Source organism: Macaca thibetana, chromosome 6 (genome assembly GCF_024542745.1).
Source record: "Macaca thibetana thibetana isolate TM-01 chromosome 6, ASM2454274v1, whole genome shotgun sequence".
NCBI lineage: Eukaryota > Metazoa > Chordata > Mammalia > Primates > Cercopithecidae > Macaca > Macaca thibetana.
Window position 1 is genome coordinate 66265172 of NC_065583.1, and position 27197 is coordinate 66292368.

General features: G+C 37.1%; 1 protein-coding gene across 5 annotated transcripts; it reads left to right on the forward strand.

Annotated features, from left to right (window-relative positions):
• Nucleotides 1-201: 201 nt before the first annotated feature.
• Nucleotides 202-27197, forward strand: CCDC112 (coiled-coil domain containing 112). Of its 5 annotated transcripts, none has more exons than XM_050793068.1 (10): nt 202-530; nt 12437-12558; nt 14416-14537; nt 17460-17549; nt 18391-18466; nt 18854-19244; nt 22811-23224; nt 24625-24720; nt 25403-25521; nt 26472-27197. In XM_050793068.1, exons 1-10 carry the CDS (start codon nt 414-416, stop codon nt 26512-26514), a joined length of 1590 nt encoding a protein of 529 aa, XP_050649025.1. In that variant the 5' UTR covers nt 202-413; the 3' UTR covers nt 26515-27197. The 5 variants fall into 5 exon arrangements, with proteins under 5 accessions (XP_050649025.1, XP_050649027.1, XP_050649026.1 ...); XM_050793069.1 differs by lacking the exon at nt 202-530 and adding an exon at nt 681-1061; XM_050793071.1 differs by lacking the exon at nt 202-530 and adding an exon at nt 1034-1050.

A 27197-nucleotide genomic window follows, 5' to 3' on the forward strand; every position in this document is an offset into this window, starting at 1 on the left:
GGGTGTACAAATGCGCGACAGGGCAGAGCGCAGCCCCTGCCCCGCCCCCACACCCGCCCGCCCCAGCACCCCAGACCCGCCCCAGCACCCCAGACCCGCCCCTCCCCTACATCCCTGCTCCGCCCGGCACCCTGCCCCTCCCTCGCCCCGCCCCTCCCCGCCTGAATCCCGGGCCGAGTCTCGCATCTCGGCCCCGCCCTGCACCCCAGTCCCGCCCCTCCCGCACCCCCACTCCCCTGCACCCCCGCGTCTCGTCCCCGCCCTGCATCCCGACCCCGCCCTACGTCTCGTCCCCGCCCTGCATCCCGGCCAAGCCCGCAGCGCAGGGAGCGGTCTGCAGAGGCCGAGGTGCGCCGGCCACGAATCCCCAGGCGCCGGTGGCTGCCGCGGCCCGAGCAGCTCGGCGGGTAAACATGGCCGCACTGACGACGGTTGTGGTAGCGGCTGCGGCCACCGCGGTAGCCGGGGCTGTGGCAGGGGCGGGCGCGGCCACCGGGACCGGCGTGGGAGCAACGCCAGCGCCTCAACAGGTAAATCCGGGAGAACAGAGAGCTGCTGTGGCGGCAGGCGTGGGGTCGAGGGGCTGCAGGCCCTGTCTGAACAGGTGCCTTCTGCAGCGCCAGCGGGAGGCGGGAGGCGCGGCGTTCGCCTCCCCTGCTCGGGGCCTGGCACGCGCCGGGCGTTGCTCTTTGTTGGCTTGTGCGTTTAACAGCTTTTGCAGAGCCGCCTCCATGTGGTTTCGGAGTCGAGGAAGACCTGGGTGGGAACCCGGCTCTGCCGCTTCCTAGCCGCGTGATAAGAACATATGCTCTCGGAGACTCACTTTCTTCTCTAAAAATTGGGAATAGTAACATGCACCTCCCGAGCTTTGGATTAACGTTATGTCTGGGGAGCCCCTGGCACACTGCTTGGTTGGAGGGGGACTCTGTGCTCAGTAATTGGTGGCAGCTGTGTTACTGTACCGGCGCTGGGAACACAAGGAGAAAGACAATATGGGATGGTCGGAGGCAGAGGTGTTTCCAGTGATCGGCTTAGGACCCTTTCTAGGTGGTGAGGACCAGGTATCTTTGTTGAGATGTTATCAGCTCAACGAGACTTTCCATGATCTCTCTCAACTGAATCCCCTTAAGCGGCACACCCAGTCCCTGTTTCTGGTTTTATTTTTCCCCATAGCACTTATATATTACATTACATATTTTATTTCTATTGTTTATGCTTCTCCTCACACCCTCACCCTTCCTCGCACCCCCATGAGAATGTAAGCTCCATGAGGGCAGAAAGTATTGGAAATTTTATTCTTTATTGTATTCCCAGCACCAAGAACTATGCCTGTTGTGTAGTGCTTGGACTATAGTATGCACTTACTAAATAATTTGTGGATCAATATAAACCTGAAGGAAGGCTGTCAGGAGCTGAGGACAGGTTCCATCTTTTTCCTCCTTTAAGGAAATACAGTGTCTTTACTCGTAGACCTTCAGGAAATTCCACCTACGGAAAATTTTCTCACACATCCTCTATAATTCTCTTTATTATTCTAACTCTGGCCCAAGTATCTCAGGAAAAAATATAAAATATATAAAAATACATAAAGTATTTTTAAGTACTATGCTTAAAAAAATGTGTGACCCCATGTTGCTGGGTTTCTCCATCATTTGTTCTCTAAATTCTTGTAGCAATGTTTTATCTTGTGATCTGCATTTCTTGCAAGTTGCCTAATGTTGTTATTGGTGCACACTTTTGTGGTGTTTGCCTCCTCAGGGGTTGGATCAGATCACCTGTGGAGCTCTTTCAGCCATTTTATCAATCACCTAGAGGATATCTAGCAATGTTTGGAGACATATTTGGCTGTCAGAGTGGGGAGCAGGGGGGTGTTGAGGGGCTGCTAGCATCTAATGGATAGATGCCAGAGAACAGCCACCTACAACAAAAAATCATCTGGTCCAAAAGTCAGTAGTGCTGAGATTGAGAACCGTGGTGTATACTTTCTTACCACTTTAGTAGGGAAAGCAGAGCCTCATTGTTGAGAATCTACCTCAGCATAATTAGGTAGAATTCTTCACATGTGTTTGGGCTTTTTCTTTAAAAAAAAAAAAAAACAAAACAGAATTACTGCATGCTATATTGTGATAATGTTTAGGAGTTTACATGTTATCCATCTTTGTACTTCCCCCAGCATACCACACACACATACCTATACACAAAAATTCTACAGCCTGACACTGAACTTGAATATCTGTCATATGATTAAATGAACAGATATTCCTACTGACTTTAACACTGAAACCAACTAGTATTTTCTTGAGAAGAGATAATTTTCCTGATGGCAATCTCATGATACTAGAGATGTCTACCAAAATATCTAAAGTTCCTGTCAGCTAGGGCTTCTATAACAAAATACTACAGACTTGGTGGCTAAAACAACAAAAGTTTATTTTCTCACAGTTCTAGAAGCTAGAAGTTCAAGATCAAGTTGCCCTTAGGGTTGGTTTCTGGTGAGGCCTCTCTTCCTGGCCTGTAGGCAGCCACCTTCTCACTGTGTCCTCACATAGTCTTTTCTCTCTTACAAGAGGAGAGAAAGAGATCTCTGGCATCTCTTCTTATAGGGTCACCAGTTCTATCAAATTAGGTCCCCACCTTAATGACCTCATTTAACCTAAAGGCCCTATCTCCAGATAGAGTTATTTGGGGATCAGACCTTCTACATAGGAATTTTGAGGGAACACAATTCAGTCCATCACAGTTTCTTTAAATTACTTTGGAGTAATTATCTCTGAAGTTTTGAAACTATTTTATATTGTGTTTTATTTTACAATATCCTCAGGGCGTGGAATCTCATAAATTCCTCACTTACTATGAAAAGTGTGTTACTTTTCTATCTATGCTTTTTAGTATTTGTATATTATTTATTCATAACCCTCTTAGCTATTCCCTTTCAAATCTGAAGACCACAAATCTCTATCCACCTCTCCAATGTCATTTCCCTCTTGTTCCCAGTTGTTCTCTTGATTATTGGAGTTGCTGAATTATGACTTTTTTGAAGTATCTCTAACAGCATCACATTAGTGTGATGCTGGTTTTATACCACCTTAAGGCCCTATCTTCTGTTTTGTTTCTAAGGACCTTCCCTCTGATGACCTGAATTTTATGTTCCTTGGCTGCATGAAATAACACTTCAATAATAACTGTTTTCACCTGTGACTGTGTAATCTTACATAGTAAAAGGGACTTTGCAGATGTGATTAAGATGAATTAAATATCTTAATTATCTGAGTGGATCTGGTGTAATCAGAAAGGTCCTTATAAGAGAGACGTGGGAAGATCAGAGTCAGAAGTAGGAGATGTGATGATGGAAGGATGAGGATGGAGTAATGTGAGGAAGGGGCCATTAGCCAAGGAATGAAGGTGGCTCTAGATGCTGGAAATAAAAGGTAAGAGGGTGGATTCTTCCCTGAAGCTTCCAGAAGGAATGTAGCCCTATTAACACCTTTGTTTTAATTAACATTATTTTTAATTGACAAATCATAATTATATACTTTATGGGGTTCAATATGATGTTTTGATATATGTATACAATGTGGAATGATTAAACCAGGCTAATAATTAACATATCTATCACCTCACTTATTTTTTCTGGTGAAACATTTGAAATTTACTCCGTTATTTTGAGACACACAATAACATCATTATTGACTATGGTTAACCTACTGTGTAGTAGATCCCAACATATTCCTCCTGTCTATCTGAAACTTTGCACCATTTGACCAACTCCCTATTTCTTTCCTTGCCCTCCCACCAGCCTCTGGCAACTGTTGTTCTACTCTATATTAGATTCCATGTGCAGTCTAAGTAAGATTATACAGGATTTGCATATCTGTGTCTGGCTTGTTTCACTTACCATAATGTCCTCCAGGTTCACACTTTGATTTTAGACTAGACCTCCAGAACTATAAGGGAATAAATTTCTGTTGTTTAAGCCACTGCATTTGTGGTAAACTAACTTGTGGTGAGTTCGTTACAGCAGCAATAGGAGACACCAGGAAAGACCTAAGAAAGCTCTCAGTCCTCATCCTTGTTTGGCTTTGAAGCACTGTGCTGGCAGAAAGTAAAGACTAAGGTAGGGTTGTAAACTGCCTGCCTGCATGTAGGAGGTATGCTTCAGCATGCATACAGACCCCCTTTCCCAAAGGTAGCAAACACTGGGACACATAGTGGTTCAATGCATCTAAGGAAATCTCTGACCAATTATTGGCTGACAACTGAACTAATCAACCAGAAATTTCACTGCCACACCTGACAAAGACTACAGACTTTACAGAATTCATTTAGGAAAGTGACCAAACAAACAGCAACAAAACAAACCCTGGTAAGGGGAGAAAATATCATTTTTAGAGTTGTCACATTATATTATTTTATATGTCCAGTCTTTAACAAAATTATGAAACATGGCAAGAAGGTATGGTTCACACATGGGGAAAACAGTAAAAAGGAACTCTTTCTGAGTAATACTGGCTATTGGACATACTAGACAAAGACTTCAAAACAGTTATTTAAATATGTTCAAAGAACTAAAGGAAACCATGTCTAAAGAACTAAGAGAAAATGTGGGAATGAGGTCTCATCAAATAGAAATCTTTAAACAAATCAAACATTTAAAAAAGAATCAAGTAGAAATTCTGGAGTTAAAAAATATAGGAACTTCAAATGAAAATGTCGCTAGAGAGACTCAACACCAGAATTAAGCTGGCAGAAGAAAGTATCAGCAAACTTGAAGATAGGTCCATTCAGATTATCCAGACTGAAGAACAGAGAGAAGAAAAGAATGAAGAAAAATGAACAGAGTCTGAGATCTGTGAGATACCATTAAGCATACTACCATGTGCATAATGAGAGTCCCAGAAAGAAAGGAAAGAGAGAAAAAAGGAGGAAATAGATATTTGAGGAAATAAAACAGAAGACTTCACAAATTTGATGAAAAACATTAACCTACATATGGATGGAGCTCAATGAACTCTAAATAGAATAAACTCATAGAAATTCATATCTAGACACATCATAATAAACATGCCAATAAATATAGACAAAAAGTTTTGAAAGCACCAAGAAAGAAGCAATTCATTACATATAAGGAATTCCTCAATAAGATTAACAGCTGATTTCACATCAGAAACCATGGACGCCAAAAGGCAGAGGGATGACATAAAATAGAAAAAGACTGCCAACCAGTTGTTCTTTGTACAGCAAAATTATTCTATAAGAATGAAGGAGAATTTAAGACATACTGAGGCAAACAAGAGCCAAAATAATTTATCATTAGCATAATTGCCCTACATTAAAAGGAGTCCTTCAAGCTAAAATAAAAGGACACTAGACAGTAACTTAAATCCACATGAAGAATAATGTGACTAGAGTACTGCAAATATATAGGTAAATATGAAAGTCAGCATAAATGTATTTTTGTTTGTAACAAATGTTTTTCAGAAAATAGAGGAGGAAGGAACATTTTAATGAACATTTCTCATTCTGTAAGGCCATTATTACCCTGATACCAAAATCAAACAAAAACATCACACACACACACAAAATACAGAGTAGTATCTGTTATAAATACAGATGTAAAAATAACAAAATACGAGCAAACATATCTAAAAACATGAAAAGGATTATACACCATGATCAATTGCAATTTATTCCAGACATGCAATGTTGGTTTAATATATGAAAATCAACTAATATAATACAACATATGAATAGAATAAAGGGCAAAACCACATCATCCCAATAGAAGCAGAAAAGCAATTGACAAAATCCAACACCCTTTCATGAAGACAGATCAACTCAGATTTTCCAGTCAACAAACTGTCAGTAGAAGAGAACTTTCTCAACCTGATAGCAGCATCATTAAGTAACATAATGTGTAATGATAAAATATGGAAGGCTGTCTCCATATGATCAGGAACAAGACAAAATTATCCACTCTTACCGCTTTACTCACTGTAAGTTCTAACTAGGGCAATTAGGCAAGAAGAGGAAATAAAAAGCATTCATATTGGAAAGGAAGATGTAACATGATACTCACAGATGACCTAATATATATTAAAAATTCTAAGGAATCCACACACACACACAAAAACTTACTAGAAAACTAATAAAAAAAGTACAGCAGGGTTGCAGAATACAAGATCAATATACAAAAGTCAGTTGTATTTCTATACACTAGCAATGGACAATTCAAAAATGAAATTAAGAAAAAAATACCATTTATAATAGTATCACAAAGATTAAAATACATAGGGATGAATTTAACAAAAGAAGCATAAAACTTATGCTCTAAAACCTATAAAAATTATTCAAAAAAATTAAAGGAGACATATATAAATGAATACTTACACTTTATGATTTTGAAGAATTCATTTTATTAAGATGGCAGTACTCCCCAAATTGATTTACAGATTCAGTGCAATCTCTATAAAGATCTTAGCTGCCTTTTAAAAATTATTTTGAAGAAATGTACATGCTGATCTTAAAATTAATATGGAAAATGCAAGGCACGGAAAATAGCCAAAACAGTCTTGAAAAAGAAGAACAATGTTGAAGGACTTACACTTGTTAATTTCAGAATTTACCTTCAAAGCCATAGTAATCAAACTGTGGTACTGGCATAGGGATAGACAACAGACATATAGATCAGTGAGAGACAAGACATAAACCCACAGATTTATGGGCAGTTGATTTTCAAAAGGGTGCCAAGACAATTCAGTAAGAAAAGAACAGTCGGCCGGGTGCGGTGGCCCAGGCCTGTAATCCCAGCACTTTGGGAGGCCAAGATGGGCAGATCACGAGGTCAGGAGATGGAGACCATCCTGCCTAACGCAGTGAAACCCCGTCTCTACTAAAAAATACAAAAAAACTATCTGGGCGAGGTGGTGGGCGCCTGTAGTAGGAGAGGCAGGAGGCTGAGGCAGGAGAATGGCGTAAACCCGGGAGGCAGAGCTTGCAGTGAGCTGAGATCCGGCCACTGCACTCCAGCCTGGGCGACAGAGCGAGACTCCGTCTCAAAAAAAAAAAAAAAGAACAGTCTTTTCAACAAATGTTTGGACAATTGAATAACCACTTACAGAAGCTGAACTACCTCACGCCATATTTTAACGTATCTAATCTGATCAAAGACCAAATGTAGGTCTAAAAAACTCTTAGAATAAAACACAGGCATGAGTCTTCATGACCTTTGGTCAGTCAGTAGTTTCCCCTGTATGACACCTAAAGCACAAGCAGCCAAAGACCAAATAGATACGTTGGATTCCATCAAAATTAAAAACCTTTTGTGCTTCAGGCCAGGTGCAGTGGTTCATGCCTGTAATCCCAGCACTTTGGGAGGCCCAGGCGGGCAGATGACTTGAGGCTAGTTCGAGACCAGCCCGGCCAACGTTGCAAAACCCTACCCCTACTAAAAATACAAAAATTAGCCATGCGTGATGGTATGTGCTTGTGGTCCTAGCTACTCAGGAGGCTGAGGCAGGAGGATCACTTGAACCGGGGAGGTGGAGGTAGAGGTTGCAGTGAACCGGGATTACGCCGCTGCAAAAGAACATTATTAAGAAAGTTAAGAGATAAGTCATAGAATGTGAGAAAATGCTTGCAAATTATATGTTGATAAGGTTCTTACATCTAAAATATATGTTGAACAAAGTTACAACAAATTTAGTTCAATTTAGATCGAATAGGCTTTTATTTGCAATTCATGAATTGGGGCAGCATCCCATTCTACAAAATAGGTAAGAATTTCCACAGGGCATGACAGAACAGTGGGTTCTGTAAAGTAGGAACAAAAAACCCAGAAACAATAGAAAAAAGTGGGGCTCTCAGCCGCTGAGGTGGCAGGAGGAGTGGCAACAGCCAGGTAGCCCGGCTCCATAGAGGCTGGCACACCAGAGCTTGTAAGCACTGAGCACCGGACAGGCGCCTTTCCTGCTGACAAGAAGCCCAACTGGAAGGTGAGTCCAGCAGAAGGGGAAGTGAAGGAAGAGCCCAAGAGGAGATTCGTGCAATTGTCATCTAAACCTGCTCCTACAAAAGCAGAAATGAAGCCAAAAAAGGCGGTCATGAAAGGATAAATCTTCAGACACAAAAGGGAAACCAAAGGCAAAAGGGGAGCAAAAGGAAAACTGGCCAAGGTGGCTAACCAAGAAACTGAAGAAGACTTACCTGCAGAAAACGAAGAAACTAAAACCCAGGAGAGTCCTGCCTTCGATGAAGGCTGAGGGAAAGAAGCCAAGTCTGTCTGGCGATAAAATGAGTTTGGGTAAAAAAAAAAATAGCCAAGTCCGATTAATATCATCTACTGTGTTTTAGTAGTCCCCGTCTCCCTCCTTGTACAATCCAGAGGAATATTTTTATCAACTATCTTGTAAATGCAAGTTTTTTAGTCACTCAGGGAACATTTTTAAGAAGGAGGGAATCCCACCTCATCCTATTTTTTAAGTGTAAATGCTTTAAGAGGTGAAATCATTCGCTGGTTGTTTATTTTTTGGTACAACCAGAAAATAGTGTGGAATATTGAATTATGGGAGGCTTTGACTGTCTTGAGTGTCAGCTTAACATTCCGTAGATAGGGGGTTAGTTCTTATATCCTCTAATACTAAGCATACTAAATGACAATATGGAGTCACGGTCCTGCATTTAATGTCTTGAAGATTTTAAATTACTTCCATTCCCGTGTTCTTTTTTAGTAGAATTGTTTCCTTATAAAAACCACTCTTTGATCATGGCTTTCCCCGTCAGAATTGTGTGCACTCTGTGACACCTTTGGTTATGGTAGTCCTATATTTTCCTAATAACATTGTTAGTGTGTTGTGAAAGATTGAAAATTAGAGTATGTAGTGTATATGGTATTAAATTGTGAGTTGCTGGGATGTATTTAACAGCTTATCAACATGTGAAGATACTGGTACTTGATCGCCTCTTAAGGAAAATTTCCTTCCAAATATAAGCTGGAAAGTCCCTGGAATAACCTCTAAAAGTACATGGTGGCTGGGTGCGGTGGCTGATGCCTGTAATCCCAGTACTTTGGGAGGCCGAGGCAGGCAGATCACCTGAGTTCAGGAGTTTGAGACCAGCCTGGCCAACATGGCAAAACCCTGTCTCTACTAAAAATACAAAAATTAGCCGGACATGGTTGTGGGCGCCTGTAATCCCAGCTACTCAGGAGGCTGAGGCAGGAGAATCGCTTGAACTCAGGAGGCAGAGGTTGCAGTGAGCCAAGATGGCACCAGTGCACTCCAGCCTGGATGACAAGAGCAAAACTCCATCTGCGGGGAGTGGGGTAGGAAAAACATGACATTTTAGATTTTTGGTACTTATATTAAAAATGTTTGCAAATTGAAATGTGTGTGTACCGATTTTCAACACAACAATAAAATCTCAATTATGAAAGAATATTTCGAAGAAAAAAGAAAAAAGCAGATTGGAGTTGAGCACAGTAGCATGTGCCTATAGTCTCAACTACTCTGAGACTAAGCAGGATCAAGACAAGAGGATCATTTGAGCCCAGGAGTCCAACATGGGCAACATAAGAAGACCCTAACCACTTTAATTAAAAAAAAAAGAAAGAAAAGAAAAGAAAGAAAGAAAAAAGAAAGAGGATTGGTTAACATCAGTTTACTTCAGGTAACTTATGAAGGTAAAAGCAGAGAGGCTTTTCTTATTACTCAGACTCAGGTTGCCTGGACCCTTTCTGATTGGTTGCTGTGCATCTCTTGTTTTCAGGAAAAATTGCTCAATTGGGAAAATCTACCTATTTCCTCAAAGTTTCATTTTGATCATGTGGCACTTAGCATGAGTGACTATTTTTATTTTGTCTGGTCTGTTGGGGCCTACTGCAGGAGCTCTGTTCAAAACAGTAGCCTCCCGTAAAAGTTGAGTAACATATGTAAATAACTGATACAATTCAACAATAAACAGACAAATAACCAAATTTTTTAAAAGGGAAAGGATTTAAGTAGACATTCCTTAAAATAAGAGGCCAATAAGCACATGAAAAAAATGCTCAACATCGTTAGTCATTATGGACTAGTCAGAACCACTGTGAGAAATCACTTCATACCCATTAAGATGACTGTAATAAAAAAGACAGATAATAACAGCTATTGGTGAGTTTGTGGAGAAATTGAAACCCCCATACATTGCTGGTGGGAATGTAAAATGGTGCAGCCACTGTGGAAAACAGTCTGGCAATTCTTTAAAAAGTTTAAAACTTTTGGGCTTCAAAGGCATTATCAAGAAAGTGAAAAGACAACTCAGAAAATGGGGGGAAATATTTACAAATCATGTCTAATAAGGGACTTTTACATCCAGTTTATAAAGAATGCTTCCAACTCAACAATAAAAGGGCAATCCTTTTGTTGTTGTTGTTATTGTTGAGACAGCGTGTTGCCCTGTCCCCCCAGGCTGGAGTGCAGTTTTTTGGTCATGGCTTACTGCAGCCTTGATCTCCTGGACTCAAGTGATCCTCCCACCTCAGCCTCCTGAGGTGGCCTCCTGGTGGCCTCATACCACCATGCCTGGCTTAATTTTTTTTTCTTTTTTTAATTTTTATACAGACAAGATCTTGCTATGTTGCCCAGTCTGGTCTCAAACTCCTCAGCTCAAGCTGTTCTCCCACCTTGGCCTCCCAAAGTGCTGAAATTAGAGGCATGAACCACCAGGCCCCGCTATGCCACCCAATTTTTTAAAATGGGAAAGTAAAAAAAAAATAATAATAATTACTTTATGATCCAGAAATGCTGCTGCTAGTTATATAATGAAGAGAATTGAAGACGTATATTCACATTAAAACATGTACACAAATGTTCAGATTAATTTGGCCAAATAATGGAAACAGCCCAATTGTCCATCAGCTAGCGACTGATGAGTAGATAAACAAAATGTGGTAGACCCATATAATGGAGTATTATTCAGCCGTAAGAAGGAATGGAGTATTGATTCATGGTACAACATGGATGAATCTTGAAAACATCACGTGAAGTGAAAGAAGTCAGACAAGGCTACACATTATACGAGCCCATTTATATAAATTCTCCAGAATATGCAAATCCATAGAGTCAGAAAGTAGATTAATGGTTGCCAGGAGCTGGAAGGAAGGGGAATGGGGAGTGACCTCTAATAGGTATGAGGTTTCTTTTTGGTATGATGAAAATATTCTGAAACTGGATAGTCATGATGGTTGCACAACTTTGTGAATGCACTAAAAACTACTGAATTGTACACTTCAAACAGACATATTTTATGGTATGTGGATTACATTTTGACTTAAAATATATTTCCTAGATTTAGATTTACTACTTTATTCTTTTTTGCTCCTGGAAATTTAAAGCCTTGTTTCCTTTTCCCCTCATCCCCCACAACCCATTTTTGTTGCTCAGCAATCCCTCTCGGTGATACCTCCAAAATATATTGAGTCTTCTTTTATTTTCTATCAGCTCAGTAGTCCTGGACACTGTCATTCCTTGTCTCTATAGCTGTACTAGGTACCTCATTGATCCTCCTGCTTCCAGTCTTGGCTCACTCCACCCCCACACCTCCCATTAATTTATTCTCCAAAAAAATAGCCAGAAAATTGTTCTTAAAGAATTAAATGTATCATGGCTTTTCCCTGCTCAAAACACTTCAATAAAATCCAGACCCCCTCAGTGACCTAAAATGTCTGTATGATCTGGCACGTACCTGCCTCTCTACTTTCATCTCCTACCAAGATCGCACCGTTACTAATCTCATGTCACAATTGGCCTTTCTCTGCTTGAACTCAGCAAAGTCTTTCATGCTCTAGGGCTTTTGCACATGTAGATCCCTTTGCTTAGAACACTTTCCTACTGCTCCTGTCATAGCTGCCTTCATCTTCCTTAAAGTCATCCCCTCAAATAGACCTGTGACCATTGTAACTGAAAAAGTAAACCCTTGCTCTGCTTTCTCCATCTGAGCCCTAATATTTATTTTCTTAATAGCACTTATTGCAGCTGGTGGAGTTTTCATTTTATTGCTGGCTTACTCTTCTCTCTTTAAATCTGTTTTTCCTCCCTAGAGCTTCAGACAGGGGCCATATTATTATAGATCATGATTTTTTCCCTAGTGTCTAATGCAGCCCATGTCACTTCGTAGTGTTCAATACATACTTATTAAATGACCAACTGAATGAATTAGAGTATTTTGCAAATAATCCTGGGATATTTAACCTTTCTTACTCAGTGTAGCATTTTAAGATAGATATTCCTTCATTTGATAGATATTCCTTCTTCCACAAATGTACTTCTAAGAGTTAAATAAGATTGGCCCCAAAATTATCCTTCAAGAAACTCAACTATTGACATTTTATCTCTCTGAAAAAATTCCACATTTATGTTTTACTCTTTTCATTACTGTTAAGTTTTTCTTGTTCTCAATGCAGAGTGATGGCTGTTTTAGTACTTCAGGTGGAATTCGTCCTTTTCATCTTCAAAACTGGAAGCAGAAAGTTAATCAGACTAAGAAAGCAGAATTCGTACGCACAGCAGAAAAATTTAAGAATCAGTAAGTATAAGAATATTATCTTCAAATAACATTACTAGCCATTTTATAATGGACAATAAAAAATTAATTCTACCCTACCTAGTCTCACATTAAGTTATAAAATTGTAATCACTAGCCTGTCAAATATAACAAGAGAAAGATGGGAGGTATGAAATGGACAAATAATAGGCTATTTAATATAAAGTTAATTGTAAGTAGAGTAATTTCAGTTTTATTTTTACAATTTTGAATCTGTGTATTTCAAGGGAAATAAAATAGCTGTTTCTTTAGATTTTGTATAACAAATAACAGACAATCTATTTTCACTTTATAACTAAACGCCTGGTAAATGTTTTTGAGGAAGTGAATAGTTTTTGTGTTTTTTTATTATATATGTATGAAAGTGTTTTATAAATGACAAACATCATATATTTAAATTGTTCTTCTTCCATTTTACAAATGAGGATGTTGAGGATCATAGAGGATAAACATCTTTCCGTAGGTTACATGCTTAATAAATGGTGTCTGAGGGACTCCTAGGCTGGCTCCAGCCACTCTGAAAGTCATCATTCTTACTAACCAGTGCTGTTCACCAGCGAGACTCCATCTCAAAAAAAAAATTATCTATGTGTGGCAAAGTGGAAAAGATTGGGAAACTGGTATAGTTGCCTCTCAGGTTGTGTGAATTAAGTCAATGGCCAGAGATGCTCCACCACTTATTAAATCCAAGATTAGTGGAGAAATATTCACATTAATTTCCACCTTCTGGGAGAAAGAAACACGTTAAGAAAATTAATTTTTTCTGGGCATGATGGCTCACGCACTTTGGGAGGCTGAGGTGGGCAGATCACTTGAGCTCAGGAGTTCAAGACCAGTTGGGGCAACATGGCAAAACCCTGTTATCTACCAAAAAAAAAAATTAGCAGGGCATGGTGATGCGCCCCTGTAGTCCCTGCTACTCGGGAGACTGAGGTTGGAGGATTGCTTGAGCCAGGGAGGTCAAGGCTGCAGTGAGCTAAGATGGTACCGTGGCACTCCAGCCTGGGTGACAGAGCCAGACCTTGTCTCAAAAAAAAAAAAAAAAAAGTAATTTGAAAATTAATTTCTTTGCCCAATCAAAAAAGTTTCTCAGTAGTGCTTTATTTTGTTTTTGTTTTCTCTTAGGGTGCAAACTAACAATGAGAACTTACTGGTAGATAGACTAAATCCAAGGGGCAGAGACGTGCTGAAAGAAGCTCTGAAGTAAATGTAGACAGTAGTCATTAAATACACGAAATTTCCTGTCTTTGTAGATGGTTAGTCTCTTGAAGTTTTAGTTGTATTAATAACATTAATAACTTGCATTTCCATAGTATACTTGTACTGTACAGAGATCTCCCACATATATTATCTCATTTGATGTGAATAATAGACCTATTAGATAGTGGAGAGCTGTTATTATTCACATTTTAGTGATGAGGAGGTTCATACTGGGAGAGGTTAACCATCTCGGCTGAGGTTACAAAATTAATAGCATCTACTATTGAAAGCAGTCATCAGCAGTAATGGCCATTTTCAGGCTCCAGTGAGATTGAGTTTGAATCAATAATCAAAAGCTTATGCATTTTCAAAGCAAATGTATATCCACATTTTCTTAAATTATCATTTTATGGTTGAAATAGCAGTTCAAATTATAGCTGTTTTTGATTGAAATTAACTCTTCCAGCAATTATTTTGACTAATGTTTTGACTCCTTAGCCATATTAACCAAAGTAATTATTTTTATTCTATACATGAATTAATCCAAATGTAAAATACTGATTATCAAGTGTCTTCATATTTTAAGCTATTAAAAATATATTTAAATCATATTTATACTATTTGTTTCTTTTCCTAAAGAGTAATTAACATGGAAAAAGATAAACACAGTCATTTCTACAACCAAAAAAGTGACTTCAGAATTGAGCATAGTATGCTAGAAGAATTGGAAAATAAATTAATTAACAGCAGGAAAACAGAAAGTAAGTTGAGTTTCTGATGAACTAAAAACTGTTAAGCGATATAAAGTTGTAGTTTTACCCTGTGCTTTGTCTTTGTGCATTGACTGTGTTGTGTTCTCTATAGAGTCAGTTCTGTATTAACTGTGTTATATTCTCTATATTTTATTTGGTAAAATTTGTCTTTTAGGGACATGTGTTTATTCTTTCACGTCACTATTTAGTCATACTAACTGGATTGTTTTCTGTTGTATATTTCTTCAAATTTAACAAGAAAAAGAGGATTTGGGGGATATTTTTGGTTGACAAACCAGCAAATGCTATTATAATTTTTTAAAAGCAGAGTGATTTCTGGGCTGTCTGATGTTAGCTCATTACCCTGGCATTGTTGACTGAGCCCTGGATTCAGTAAGCATCAACAGATTCAAAGCTATAATTAGTAGTTGTATGAAGTGATCAAGTCAAATAATTGCATAAACCTGAGTTTCCTTGTCTACATTCTAAAACTTGTACCTCAGGAGAGCCGTACTGTGCATCTGATGAGATAATACATAAAAACTCACCTTATAGATAGATTGTACATGACTATGTTCTTTTGTTTGTTATGAATATTAATCATTGTCAATAGTGTACTAAATGTTACCTTTAAAGAATTCTGAGAATACTTGTTTCATTGTAGTGTTAGATTCTGTATGTTGTAAAATCTTTATAATAAAAAAGCTGCTTAGCATTTCTTAAAGGAAAAATAATGGTTATCAAATAACTAAGCTTTATAAAATATTAAGACACTGTGAAGAGATGAGACTGCTCATGATACTCCCTTATCATTAATTAAAATAAATTCCTAGTGATTTTTTTCTTTCAGAATATAAGGTTACACCATTTTTTAAAAGAAAATATTACACTACTTTAAAAAGTTATCCTTTGTCAAGCAATGGCAGAAGTAATTTTCCTTCTTTTATTGGAATGACAGCAGGACCTAATATAAACACCAGATTTCTAGTTATCTCTTCTCTTTGATACATTGAAAAACCTAGACACCCCTGATTCAATATTTCTTTATTTCCCTCAGTTATTTTGTAGACAACTGGGAGGCTGATTTTTCTATGTCTCAGTAATGCCAATAAGTAAAATTTTTTGCAAATTTTAGTTCACTTGATTTTCCAATTATTATGGCAACTTGATTTGTACCAATCTATTTCCCTTTGTTCTACAGTTTTGCTCTTATTTAGTAACACTTTATGTTTTTCCTGTCTAGGAGAGTAAAGAATGCTTGTCTTAGTATGAAGGTGGAGAAGTTTTCCCTTCATATATTACAGCTAAGCAGTAGAAATACCTATTCCTTACCTCAAATATCATGCCACAATTTTAGCCTGCATTTATGTCATACTGTACTTAAATGATTTGTCTATATATCCAAATGAATAAATAAAATAAAAAGATTATCAGCCCTGTAGTGATATTTTGGTAGCTGATCAAACTAAAGCTAAAATAAAACAAAAAACACTTTCCTAAGTACTAGAGAAGTTTCTTGACCTAAAGTTCAACAGTAAGACCCTACAAAGCAAATTACAAAAAGTTTCTGCCTTTATGGAATTCTTGAATTTTAATGAAAAACATGGAACAAGCCAAAGTTGTCATATACATATTAAGAGGTTTATTTTGGATATTCACACTGACTGCAAACCTATACGTAAACTTTTTCTTAAAAAATAATTACTTTTTTTTTTTTTTTTTTTTTTTTTTTGAGACGGAGTCTCGCTCTGTCGCCCAGGCTGGAGTGCAGTGGCCGGATCTCAGCTCACTGCAAGCTCCGCCTCCCGGGTTTACGCCATTCTCCTGCCTCAGCCTCCCGAGTAGCTGGGACTACAGGCGCCCGCCACCTCGCTCGGCTAGTTTTTTGGTTTTTTTTAGTAGAGACGGGGTTTCGCCGTGTTAGCCAGGATGGTCTCGATCTCCTGACCTCATGATCCGCCCGTCTCGGCCTCCCAAAGTGCTGGGATTACAGGCTTGAGCCACCGCGCCCGGCCAAAAAAAAATAATTACTTTTAAGGACTTTTGTACAGAGCCTTTGATGCTTCTTGCTCATTTGTGGAAAAGTTGCAAAAACAAAAAAGAGGAGGGTGCATAAAGTACCCTAAGATGATAAAATAATAATATTACTATTATAGGAATGTGAATGTTTTGACATTAGCCTAGTAATTTAGTAAATATTAAAGTAAGATTAATGTTTCAGAAAAGAAAATATGAAAGAAGAATCCTTCATGCTGATAAAGATGATTTGAAAACATCGTTGAGACTCTCACTTCCTTTTTAGGCTTTATTGTGGGCCTAATATTTTACTCCAGGCTGGTCCTTTGGTTGAGCTTGGCAACCTGTGGCACAGTATACCACTGAATGATACCCGAGGCACCTCCTCAGGGCCGTGACAGTGATATCAATGAATATCACCTGCCCCTTTCCTAGAGGATTTGGTTGGATGAAATTAATTCTCAATGGGAAATTTCTCAGTATTCACAGAATTAGATAGTTTTAATATTCCCACAATACAGTTAACATGAAATTCTATTTCCATAAATTATAACAAATTAAAAAGAAACGAAACACTATTAAAGAACAAAACAATGCTGAAACTGCTAATATTTACATCTAAAACAATGTCCAATAACTCAATCTACACAGAGGGAGAAAAAAAGACATTTCCTTAGCACAGGTTATAGTAAGACTTAACCCATTATGCTTTTCAATATTGGAAGATATTGAAAAATGCTTTATTTACAGCAAAGGTACTTAAAGTATTAATGTTTTGACATAAATAACTATCTTTTGTTCTTTATTTAATTGCTCTAGGCTTTTACTAACAGTGATCAGTCTTACATGTAGAATCCTGAATTATAACCACATTTGTCACAGAATTATTTTCAAGGGCATACTTCTTCCTTATAGGAGCAAAAATCCAGCAACAATTGGCCAAAATACATAACAATGTAAAGAAACTGCAGCATCAGTTAAAAGATGTGAAGCCTACACCTGATTGTAAGTGAATTTAAATATAATCTTTCTTACGTGTTAGTATTTTCTATTTGGCATTAATGGAGCTCTACTTTATTGGTTAGGACTTAATAAATTTATTAATGGAGCTAAACTCTATCAGTTAGGCTTTAGTAAGTTTGCAGTGGAGAACTATAATTGGGCATTTCTGTGTGTATCCGTTAAAGTATTATCAAATCCTTACAAATTATAAGGTAGGCAGAACACATACTAGTGTCATTTACAGGACTGGGAAATCTGTGTTATAGAAAGGTTTAAAAACAGCTAATTAAGGGGAAAAAAGATTGATTTCCTTAATCCTATCCAGTGTTTTCCCTTCATTTGCTTTTTGAAATAATTATCTTTGAGAGGCATTTCTAATGCATAAGGAAAGGTTAAACAGATTTACGACAAATGCTAGTGTTTAGAAAAAAATCCCACAAATTATATTCCTACCTCCTTGCTTAATGTAACATTCATTCCTGAGAATCAAAGCAATAAATTAAAGGGCTCAGGGTGTATGGACTTAGGAATCAGACAGGTGTTGTGTCAAACCCTTGATCTTTCATTTGTTAGCTATGTAATTTTAGGCAAGTTACTTGATATCTCTGAGATTTCATTTCCTCAGCTCTAAAATGGAGATAATTATGATATGAGTGTATAGGGAAAAAATCTGTAATCAGAAAAAATTGCAATCATAAAAATTCACTTTTGAGCACAGCTTTCTTATGCCTTAGGCTAAGAAATGTTTTAAAATTAGGGGAACACTCCACTTTTTCTTCCTAATATTTAACTTTTAGCCATATGGGAAAATGACACAAAATAATTCTCCGTGTTTCTTTTACAGTTGTTGAGAAGCTCAGAGAAATGATGGAAGAAATTGAAAATGCAATTAACACTTTTAAAGAAGAGCAGAGGTTGATGTATGTTTTAAACTCGTTTTAATATAAAATTATTGACTTTTTTTTTAATAACTGGCCCCACTAGGTTTTTGTATATAATGCATTCTGTTATTATGTATTTGAGTCTTACACAAAAGCAATATAATATCTTTCTTGTTTTTGGGTTTAGGTGGCTTTTCATATTTAAAGTGAAATTTTATTCATATTTAGTTACTATAAAATTCCCAAATAAGAATTTGAAAGATTGTTTTTAATCTCTGAGGAGACCCTTTTAAGGCTTAGATTTATAAATGTTAATAATGTTAAGTGGAGAAGATGATATAAAGAGTCAGGTATCTTAAATTTGATGGAAAATGAAGGGTTAATATGGATTGTCTTCTTATTCAAACTTTATTTTTAAAATTTTAGATATGAAGAGCTAATTAAAGAAGAGAAGACAACTAATAATGAGTTGAGTGCCATATCAAGAAAAATTGACACATGGGCTTTGGGTAATTCAGAAACAGAGAAAGCTTTCAGAGCAATCTCAAGCAAAGTTCCTGTAGACAAAGTAACACCAAGTACTCTTCCAGAAGAGGTACTAGATTTTGAAAAATTCCTTCAGCAAACAGGAGGGCGACAAGGTGGCTGGGATGATTATGATCACCAGAACTTTGTAAAGGTGAGAAACAAACATAAAGGGAAGCCAACATTTATGGAAGAAGTTCTAGAACACCTTCCTGGAAAAACACAAGATGAAGTTCAACAGCATGAGAAATGGTATCAAAAGTTTCTGGCTCTAGAAGAAAGAAAAAAAGAGGTAATAATTACAATAGCTATTATTCATTCTGTGTTTCTATGTCCTAGGCACTGTACTGAACACTTAACATGTCTCATTAACTTTACAGCAATCCCATGAAGTGTGTTTATAGTTCCCCTCCCCCCACAATCTAATAGAAGATGAAACTGAGGCATTGAAGTTAAGTAATTTTGGCCAGGCACAGTGACTTACACCTGTAATCCCAGCACTTTGTGAGGTTAAGGCGGATGGATCGCTTGAGCTCAGGAGATCGAGACTAGCCTGAGCAACATGGCAAAGCCCCGTCTCTACAAAAAATACAAAAAAATTAGCTGGGCATGGTGGGACCTGTGGTCCCAGCTACTTGGGAAGTGGAGGTGGGAGGATTGCTTGAGCCTAGGAGGTTGAGGCTACAGTGAGCTGTGATTGCACCATTGCACTCTAGCCTGAGCGAGACCTAGTCTCAAGAAAAAAATAAAAATGAAAAAAGAAAGTTATTTTACCCATTTAATAGAACGACATTTGCACTTCCTCATAGCCAAATATGTCTCCCTCAAAAATAACACAATGGGACAAAAAGCCTCTGATTATGGGTCCAATCCTCTGTATCCACTTCTCAGAAATGTGAGCAATCCAGATCCACTGAGACTTTTGAAAAAAGTCATCTTACCAGCAAAGGCCACATTGTTTTTATGGAAATATCAAGAGGCAGTAGAAAAAATGCTTTGACTATTAAACATTTCTTTGAGATTTTTAAACTTCAACCATATTGTTTATTTTAAAGACTCAAAATGTTAGCTACCCCAGAAAATAAAACAACACGTGATTGTGGCAGATACCTAAAAATGTCCATTTTTACAAAACTATTACTCTGGCTTTGCATTAGATCAATAGTTCTTAACCTTGATACTATTGACATTTGGAGCTAGATAATTCTTTGTTGTGGGGGCCTGTTCTGTGCATTATAGGATGGCATCCCTGGTTTCCAGTGAGTAGATGCTTATAATATCTCCTTAACTATGATTACCAAAAATGTCTCTAGCCAGATATCCACTGGAGGGGAGAAATAGCCCCTAGTTGAGAACCACAGTAAATCAGAGTCATTTTTTTTTTTTTTTGTAGAGTTCAGTGGTGATGAAGTTTGACTTACCTGGTTTAATTAAAAAATTGTGTTTATTCCATAGATGGCATACCTAAGGAGTATTAAAGAAATAATTGAGTCCATGTTTAGTCTAAAGTTTTAGAGGGAGTAGCTGCATTTTTGTTGTTCTTGTCATTCCCTTCCCTCCCTCCAGCAATAAATTGAATGTAGGGAAATTGACTTTTCAGGTTTTAAGAAAAATGTTTGAAACATAAGTCATTTGGGCTTTTTTCCCCAGGATACTGAAAACATGGGATTCTCAAAGTGGTCCCTAGTCCAGCAAAATCAGCATCACCTGGGACCTTATTAGAACTTAGCAGGCTGCAACTCCAGACCTGATTAGAACTGTGAGGGTAGGCCCCAGAAATCTATGCTTTACCAAGTCCTCTAGTTTATTCTGCTAATGAAAACCACCTCTTTAGGAAACAGAAACAGACACACTGCTTCTTGTGATAAAAGTAAACCCCTCGGATTCTAGCTTATTCTCCTTGTTCCCATCTGCTCTATTTCCTGGTATTTGATGACTGATATGTCATCAGTTTGATAGGATATGAGCAGGATGTAGGGGTGAGATAGAAGGGTTTGTGAAAGTGGAGGTGCCATTTACTGAAGTAGGGCATGTTGGAGGAAGAAAGGGAAGTTTGGAGGAAAATATCAGGAGTTCAGTTTTAAATCTAGGGAGTTTTAAGATGTTGAGTAGGAAATTTACCATTTTTATCTCCCACTTCCTTTAATATATCATGTGTTGTTAATAAGTGAAGATATTATACTGACATTTTCAGACATGCGCTGAACTTTCTGGCCTGAATGCCCTTGCTTATCTTGTTCTCACTTTCTGAAACCTCCATTCTTTCTTTCCCCCTCCAATCCTAGCTTATCAAAATTGGCCCAGATCGGATGTTGCCTCCTCCTTGCCCACCCAAACATAAGTAGCTTCCCTCAGGATTTCACTAACACTTACACCTTTTATATGATGTGTCGTGGTATGCCCATGTTGAATTTCATCTAGAACAGTGCTGCTCAGACTTGGTCCATGGACTAAATATGGGTTTGCAAACTGTTACTGGTTTACAGTGGGATAAAATGGTTGTACCAGAATTAACTATGCAGTGAACACTGTTTAGTTCAGTTGGCTTTTTTTTTTCCATAGAAAATTTTCACATTGGAAGAAGCAGTGCATTGATTTGCCTTTTGACACAAATTCCTGATATTTTTGCAGACTGGTATTTTGAGTAGCACTGTACTAGATGGCATTTGGTGTAGCTTTAACATTGTTTCATTGTTCCTATCACATTGCCTTGTATATAGTATATATACATACCATAAGGATTTATTGAGTAGAATGAATGATACACCATAAGGAAAGATGAGGAAATAGTTTCTTGACTTGGAATATGCCCTAAATGGCATGGAGAAGCCTGCTAGAATTTGAAATAATTTTTACATACCCATATGTAAAGACAGCTCTGTAGCTATTGTGCTGTTTTATTTATTTATTTATACATACCTAGGAAGGACCATGTGCCAGATGCTAACTCATTTAATCTTCGTAACAACACTGTTTAAGAAATACTACCTACCAGGTAGATGAGCAAAATGAGGACAGAGAAGTTTAGTGGCTCATCCAACGCTACACCTAGTAAATGGCAAAGCCAGGATTTGGTCCCAAATAGTCTGGCTTCAGCACTCATGTTCTTAACCACCCTACTCTTAATTCTTCTTCTGATATTTGACCAGATAAAGATCACTTAGAAAGTATTCTAAGCCTAGAAAGAGAATTTGGAAGCAGAAATGAGATGATTAGAGGAAAGGGATGTTGCCCATGAAAATAAAAGAAGCAGGTAGGCCCGGCGCGGTGGCTCACACCTGTAATCCCAGCAATTTGGGAGGCCAAGGTGGGTGAATCATCTGAGGTCAGGAGTTCAAGACCAGCCTGGCCAACATGATGAAACACCATCTGTACTAAAAATACAACAAAATTAGCCGGACATAGTGGCTGGGGCCTATAATCCTGGCTTCTTGGGAGGCTGAGACGGGAGAATCTCTTGAACCTGGGAGGCAGAGGTTGCCGTGAGCTGAGATTGTGCGACTGCACTCCAGCCTGCGCAACAAGAGCGGAACTCCGTCTCAAAAAAAAAAAAAAAAAGGTAAAGAGGAGAAGGATAGTTCATGAGTTGTTGTCCTTGTGAACCTGGTGACTAAGAGAGAAAGAGGAAGGCCAAAAGGATAACCCATTATTCACAGTTTTAAGAGACAGTAATTTTTAAAAAACAGAAGTAGAAAAAAATTGCATTGGTTAAAAACAAAACAAAGCTGAAAAACCTAAGCATCCAGCATCCTGCAATCAATATTTTTTCTAGAAAGATGGAATTGATGTCTTTGAAAATACTTTTGGCTGTTAAAAAACTTTTTTCTTTTGCTTTCTTTTTTTAAAAAAATCATTTAGTCGATTCAGAGTTGGAAAACTAAAAAGCAGCAAAAAAGGGAGGAAATTTTCAAGTTAAACGAAAAGGCAAACAACACACCTATGCTTTTTCATAATAAACAAGAAGATAATCAAAAGCAAAAAGAAGAACAAAGAAAGAAACAGAAATTGGCAGTTGAAGCTTGGAAGAAACAGAAAAGTATAGAAATGTCAATGAAATATGCTTCCCACTTAAAAGAAGAGGAAGAGAAAGAGAAAAAACGTCAGAAAGAACGCCAGCGCCAGTTTAAGTTAAAATTACTACTAGAAAGTTATACCCAGCAGAAGAAAGAACAGGAAGAATTTTTGAGGCTTGAAAAGGAGATAAGGGAAAAGGCAGAAAAGGCAGAAAAAAGGAAAACTGCTGCTGATGAAATTTCCAGATTTCAAGAAAGAGTGAGTAAATCTATTTCCTAAATAATTTTTAAATGCTACACATGGAGGTATTACTTCCAAATTCAGTTCAGCAAAAATTGAGTACTTGTATATTGAACCTGTATATAGCATTAGTATACCAAAATGAGTAAGCCATGCTACCTAATTTCTAGTAGGTTATAGTCTAGTGGGAAAGATATGTGGAAGTAGGAGATTCCAGCATAATGTGTTAAAGAGTGTGGTGATTGAGGTATGGACAGAGTACTTAGGAGGGAGTATACGGAGGGACACTACCACAGCTATGAGTGGCAGAGAACAGGTAATACTTAGGTTGACTCTTCAAGGGAAGGAAAGATGAGGTCCTTCCTAGCAGAGGCAACAGCGTGAATAGCAGCTTGAAGGAGTGAAACAGTATGGTTTGTGATGGAAACTATTAACACTTCAATATTCTTAAGGCATTAGGCAGGAGAGGGGAACCAACAGATGATGAGACTAGAAAGGTAGCCATAGGCAAGGCTGAGTGATTTGTCTTCTTTGCCAAACTGCCCGGCTTTACCATATTGATGACTTGCTTATTTGTTCATTTACCCACCATAATGTAGACTACATGAGGGCATTAGTGGTGTGTTTGCGTTAGTGGTGTGTTTTTTTGAGCATCCCTGTACCCTAGAGTTAGGTGCATTGTAGATACTTGTCTACTTAAAGGAATCGAGATTATTGCTGGGTGGTCAAATTAAAGGTGATTTTAGACAAACATATACAAGAAAAATGCTAATAAAGACGCACTGGCAGAATTCATTCCAAAAAGTATTAAGACAAGGAAGGGGACTTTAAAATGAAAAAGCATGCAAATGAGATATAACTTATGAATTGTTATGTGCATCAAAATACATAGCAGCAACGTTTGTAAAGCAAAAACTAAGGGAGGTATAAAGAAAAATAACAGACAAAAATACAGACAAAGCACATTAATACTGAAAATTTTAGTTCATTTCTTTTAAAAATCTTCCTAAGTAACAAAAGTTCCCATTCCTTCTCATACACCCCCAAAATAAGCAGGACATGTAATAAAAGAAAAAATAAAACCCATAAAACAGAAAATATAAAATAATAAGAGAGATCTGAAATCAGACATACTTGCATTGATGAATGAAAATGGGCTTAACTCACTTATTAAAAGAGAGTTTTAGGTTGAACCTTAAAGTAAAACAAGAAATGCCTAAAATAAAGTAATACAGAAAGGATGTGCATGTGTTAACGTTTATATTCAGAGAAAATAAAGCTCTTAGCCTTTGTTGGAAAGAGTTAATAATGAAGGAATATTGATAGGTAAGGTAATTTAATTTTACTTGTGAAAACTAAATTTTGAACAAATTCTAGTTCAAATGATATCTTAATGCTATGGGTTTTTTTTTTTTAAGGATTTACATAAACTTGAATTGAAAATTCTAGATAGACAGGCAAAGGAAGATGAAAAGGCACAAAAACAAAGAAGACTGGCAAAATTAAAAGAAAAGGTACTCTGCACTGAGATTATTTTTATTGTTATTATCCTATTTCCTTGATTTGTAAGGATACTGACATCAAATCTATTTCCTTTATATCTCATCTTATTTCTGTAACATCTACTTTAAATTTCATACTTATTTACATAGTAGCAAGCATAACTTGGTACAATTTAAGCAACCATTATTTGAATTCTGTCATTTTACCTTATGAGCACCGTTTTCTTTCACTCTGAATTATTGTTCCCCCTACTTGTTGTTTAAAAAATTTTTTCTATATGAACCTCTATTTTAGATAATGGCAGCTATGAGCATTGCCTAATCTCTTGTAGTACTCAGAGCTGAAGATGTTGGTGACCCTCATCAATAAAACAGAAGACTTATTGGTAGTTACTTATCCTAAATTTGTTGTCTGGCTATATCACTAGCATACTTAGCTGCATTACATTTCTCTCATAATAGAAATAGAAAAATAAGAATAGAATAAAATAATAGAACTAAAAGAAATAAACTAACAGTTTATGAATAGATTGATGTAGTCTAAATTTTCCTTTGGCTATATGAGCCCAATGAGAAGTTTACTGAGGTTATTAATAGTTTTATGTATTTTAAAACTGCATTAAGCCTTTTACTTACTTACTAGTACAAACTGAGTTTGTATAATTAACTGGTACTATTTTACTTCTGATTACAGGTTGAAAACAATGTTAGTAGAGATCCCTCTAGGCTTTACAAACCCACGAAAGGTTGGGAAGAACGAACCAAAAAGATAGGACCAACAGGCTCTGGGCCACTTCTACATATCCCACATAGGTAAGAAAAAGAATTGGTGTTCATTTAGTAATTTAATTGCTGCATGTTTATATTTTATGCACTTACTGTGTGTAAATTATATTTTTCATATATATGAAAATATATATATAATGTATAAGTATATATAATAAATGTTTTTTACCTAAATCTTTTTACATAAATATATAACATTTATATAATATATAAGTATATATAATATATATAAATATACATATTTTTTCATATATATGAAAAAAATATATATACATTTGCCTTTCAGGTCACTTTTATTTAAAAATAAACAGTAGATAAAAGTAAAAGTAGGTCGGGTGCAGTGGCTCACGCCTGTAATCCCAGCACTTTGAGAGGCCAAGGAGGGCGGATCACGAGGTCAGGAGTTCGAGACCAGCCTGGCCAACATAGTGAAACCCCATCTCTACTAAAAATACAAAAAAAATTAGCCGGTCATGGTGGTGTGCACCTGTAGTCCCAGCTACTCAGGAGGCCAAAGCAGGAGAATCACTTGAACTTGGGAGGCAGAGGTTATGGTGAGCCAACATTGTGCCACCTGGGTAACAGAGTGAGACTCCATCTCAAAAAAATAAATAAATCAATAAAGTACAAGTAGTACCCAATGCCCTATTAGATATTACATTCATGTTAGTAGATGCCATTTTCTGCCTTTTTCACGTTAATATTTATTTTTATAAGAAGAGTAGTATTGAAAAAGAATGAATGAAAGATTGATAGATTAATAAGTAGATTAACTGATTGGTTTGTCAGTCAATCAGTTTGAGAGCTAGAGCAAGAAATAAATGAGGGTTGCAAACCTACATGCCCATATGAACCAGACAAACAACATGCAGGGTAGGTTTTATATATATTTTTTAAAGTTAGCATTTAATCAGATAGGGTTTTTTTCTTTTTAATTTCCTATATATTTACAATCGCTTTTCTCTTTTTCTCCTTAGGGCTATTCCAACCTGGAGACAAGGAATACAGAGAAGAGTATGAGATAATGAAATTGCTACTCAGTTGATAAGAATGTTAACATACTAAGTTATACCAGGGAGAAAGTGACTAACTGTGTTCTTTAAATATAAATAGCCTAGTCAGATTGATTATTGTGCTATATTGTGAATTGAGAGGTATTAAGTTTCATGAGGCTTTGTCATTAGTATTCCTGCTTCTACCACGAAGGTATTTAATATATGTGTTGGCCTATTATTGATGTAAAAGTTATTTAAATAAGTTAATGTTACAAACATTATTTAAATACTCAAAACATTTCAAAGAGATTTTGTTTTTGTCATAGCATAGCAAAATAAATTGGAACAATCATACAATGACATTTTTTAAACCAAAATTTTGTAACTTTTGTAACTTGGAGTTAAGTTAGCTTGAGTAACAAAAAGGTAAAGTGGTTTTTGTTCAGAGTTATGAAATGTTAGTACTTTTTCTATGTTTAACAAATTGGCAGTTTGTCAGTTATGACATTTTTGTGTAATAAATATTTTGTATTTGTTTGAAGCATGCTTTGTTTTGTATAGAGAATATTTATTTTAAAAATATGTCTCTCATATACCCTATTAATTGTATTATTGATATAATCTTTTTGGTTTCCTTCAGCAATCCCAAATTTTCCTTCAGCCCTTCTGGATTGCACACATTTATAAAATCTTCGTGTCTTTCACATC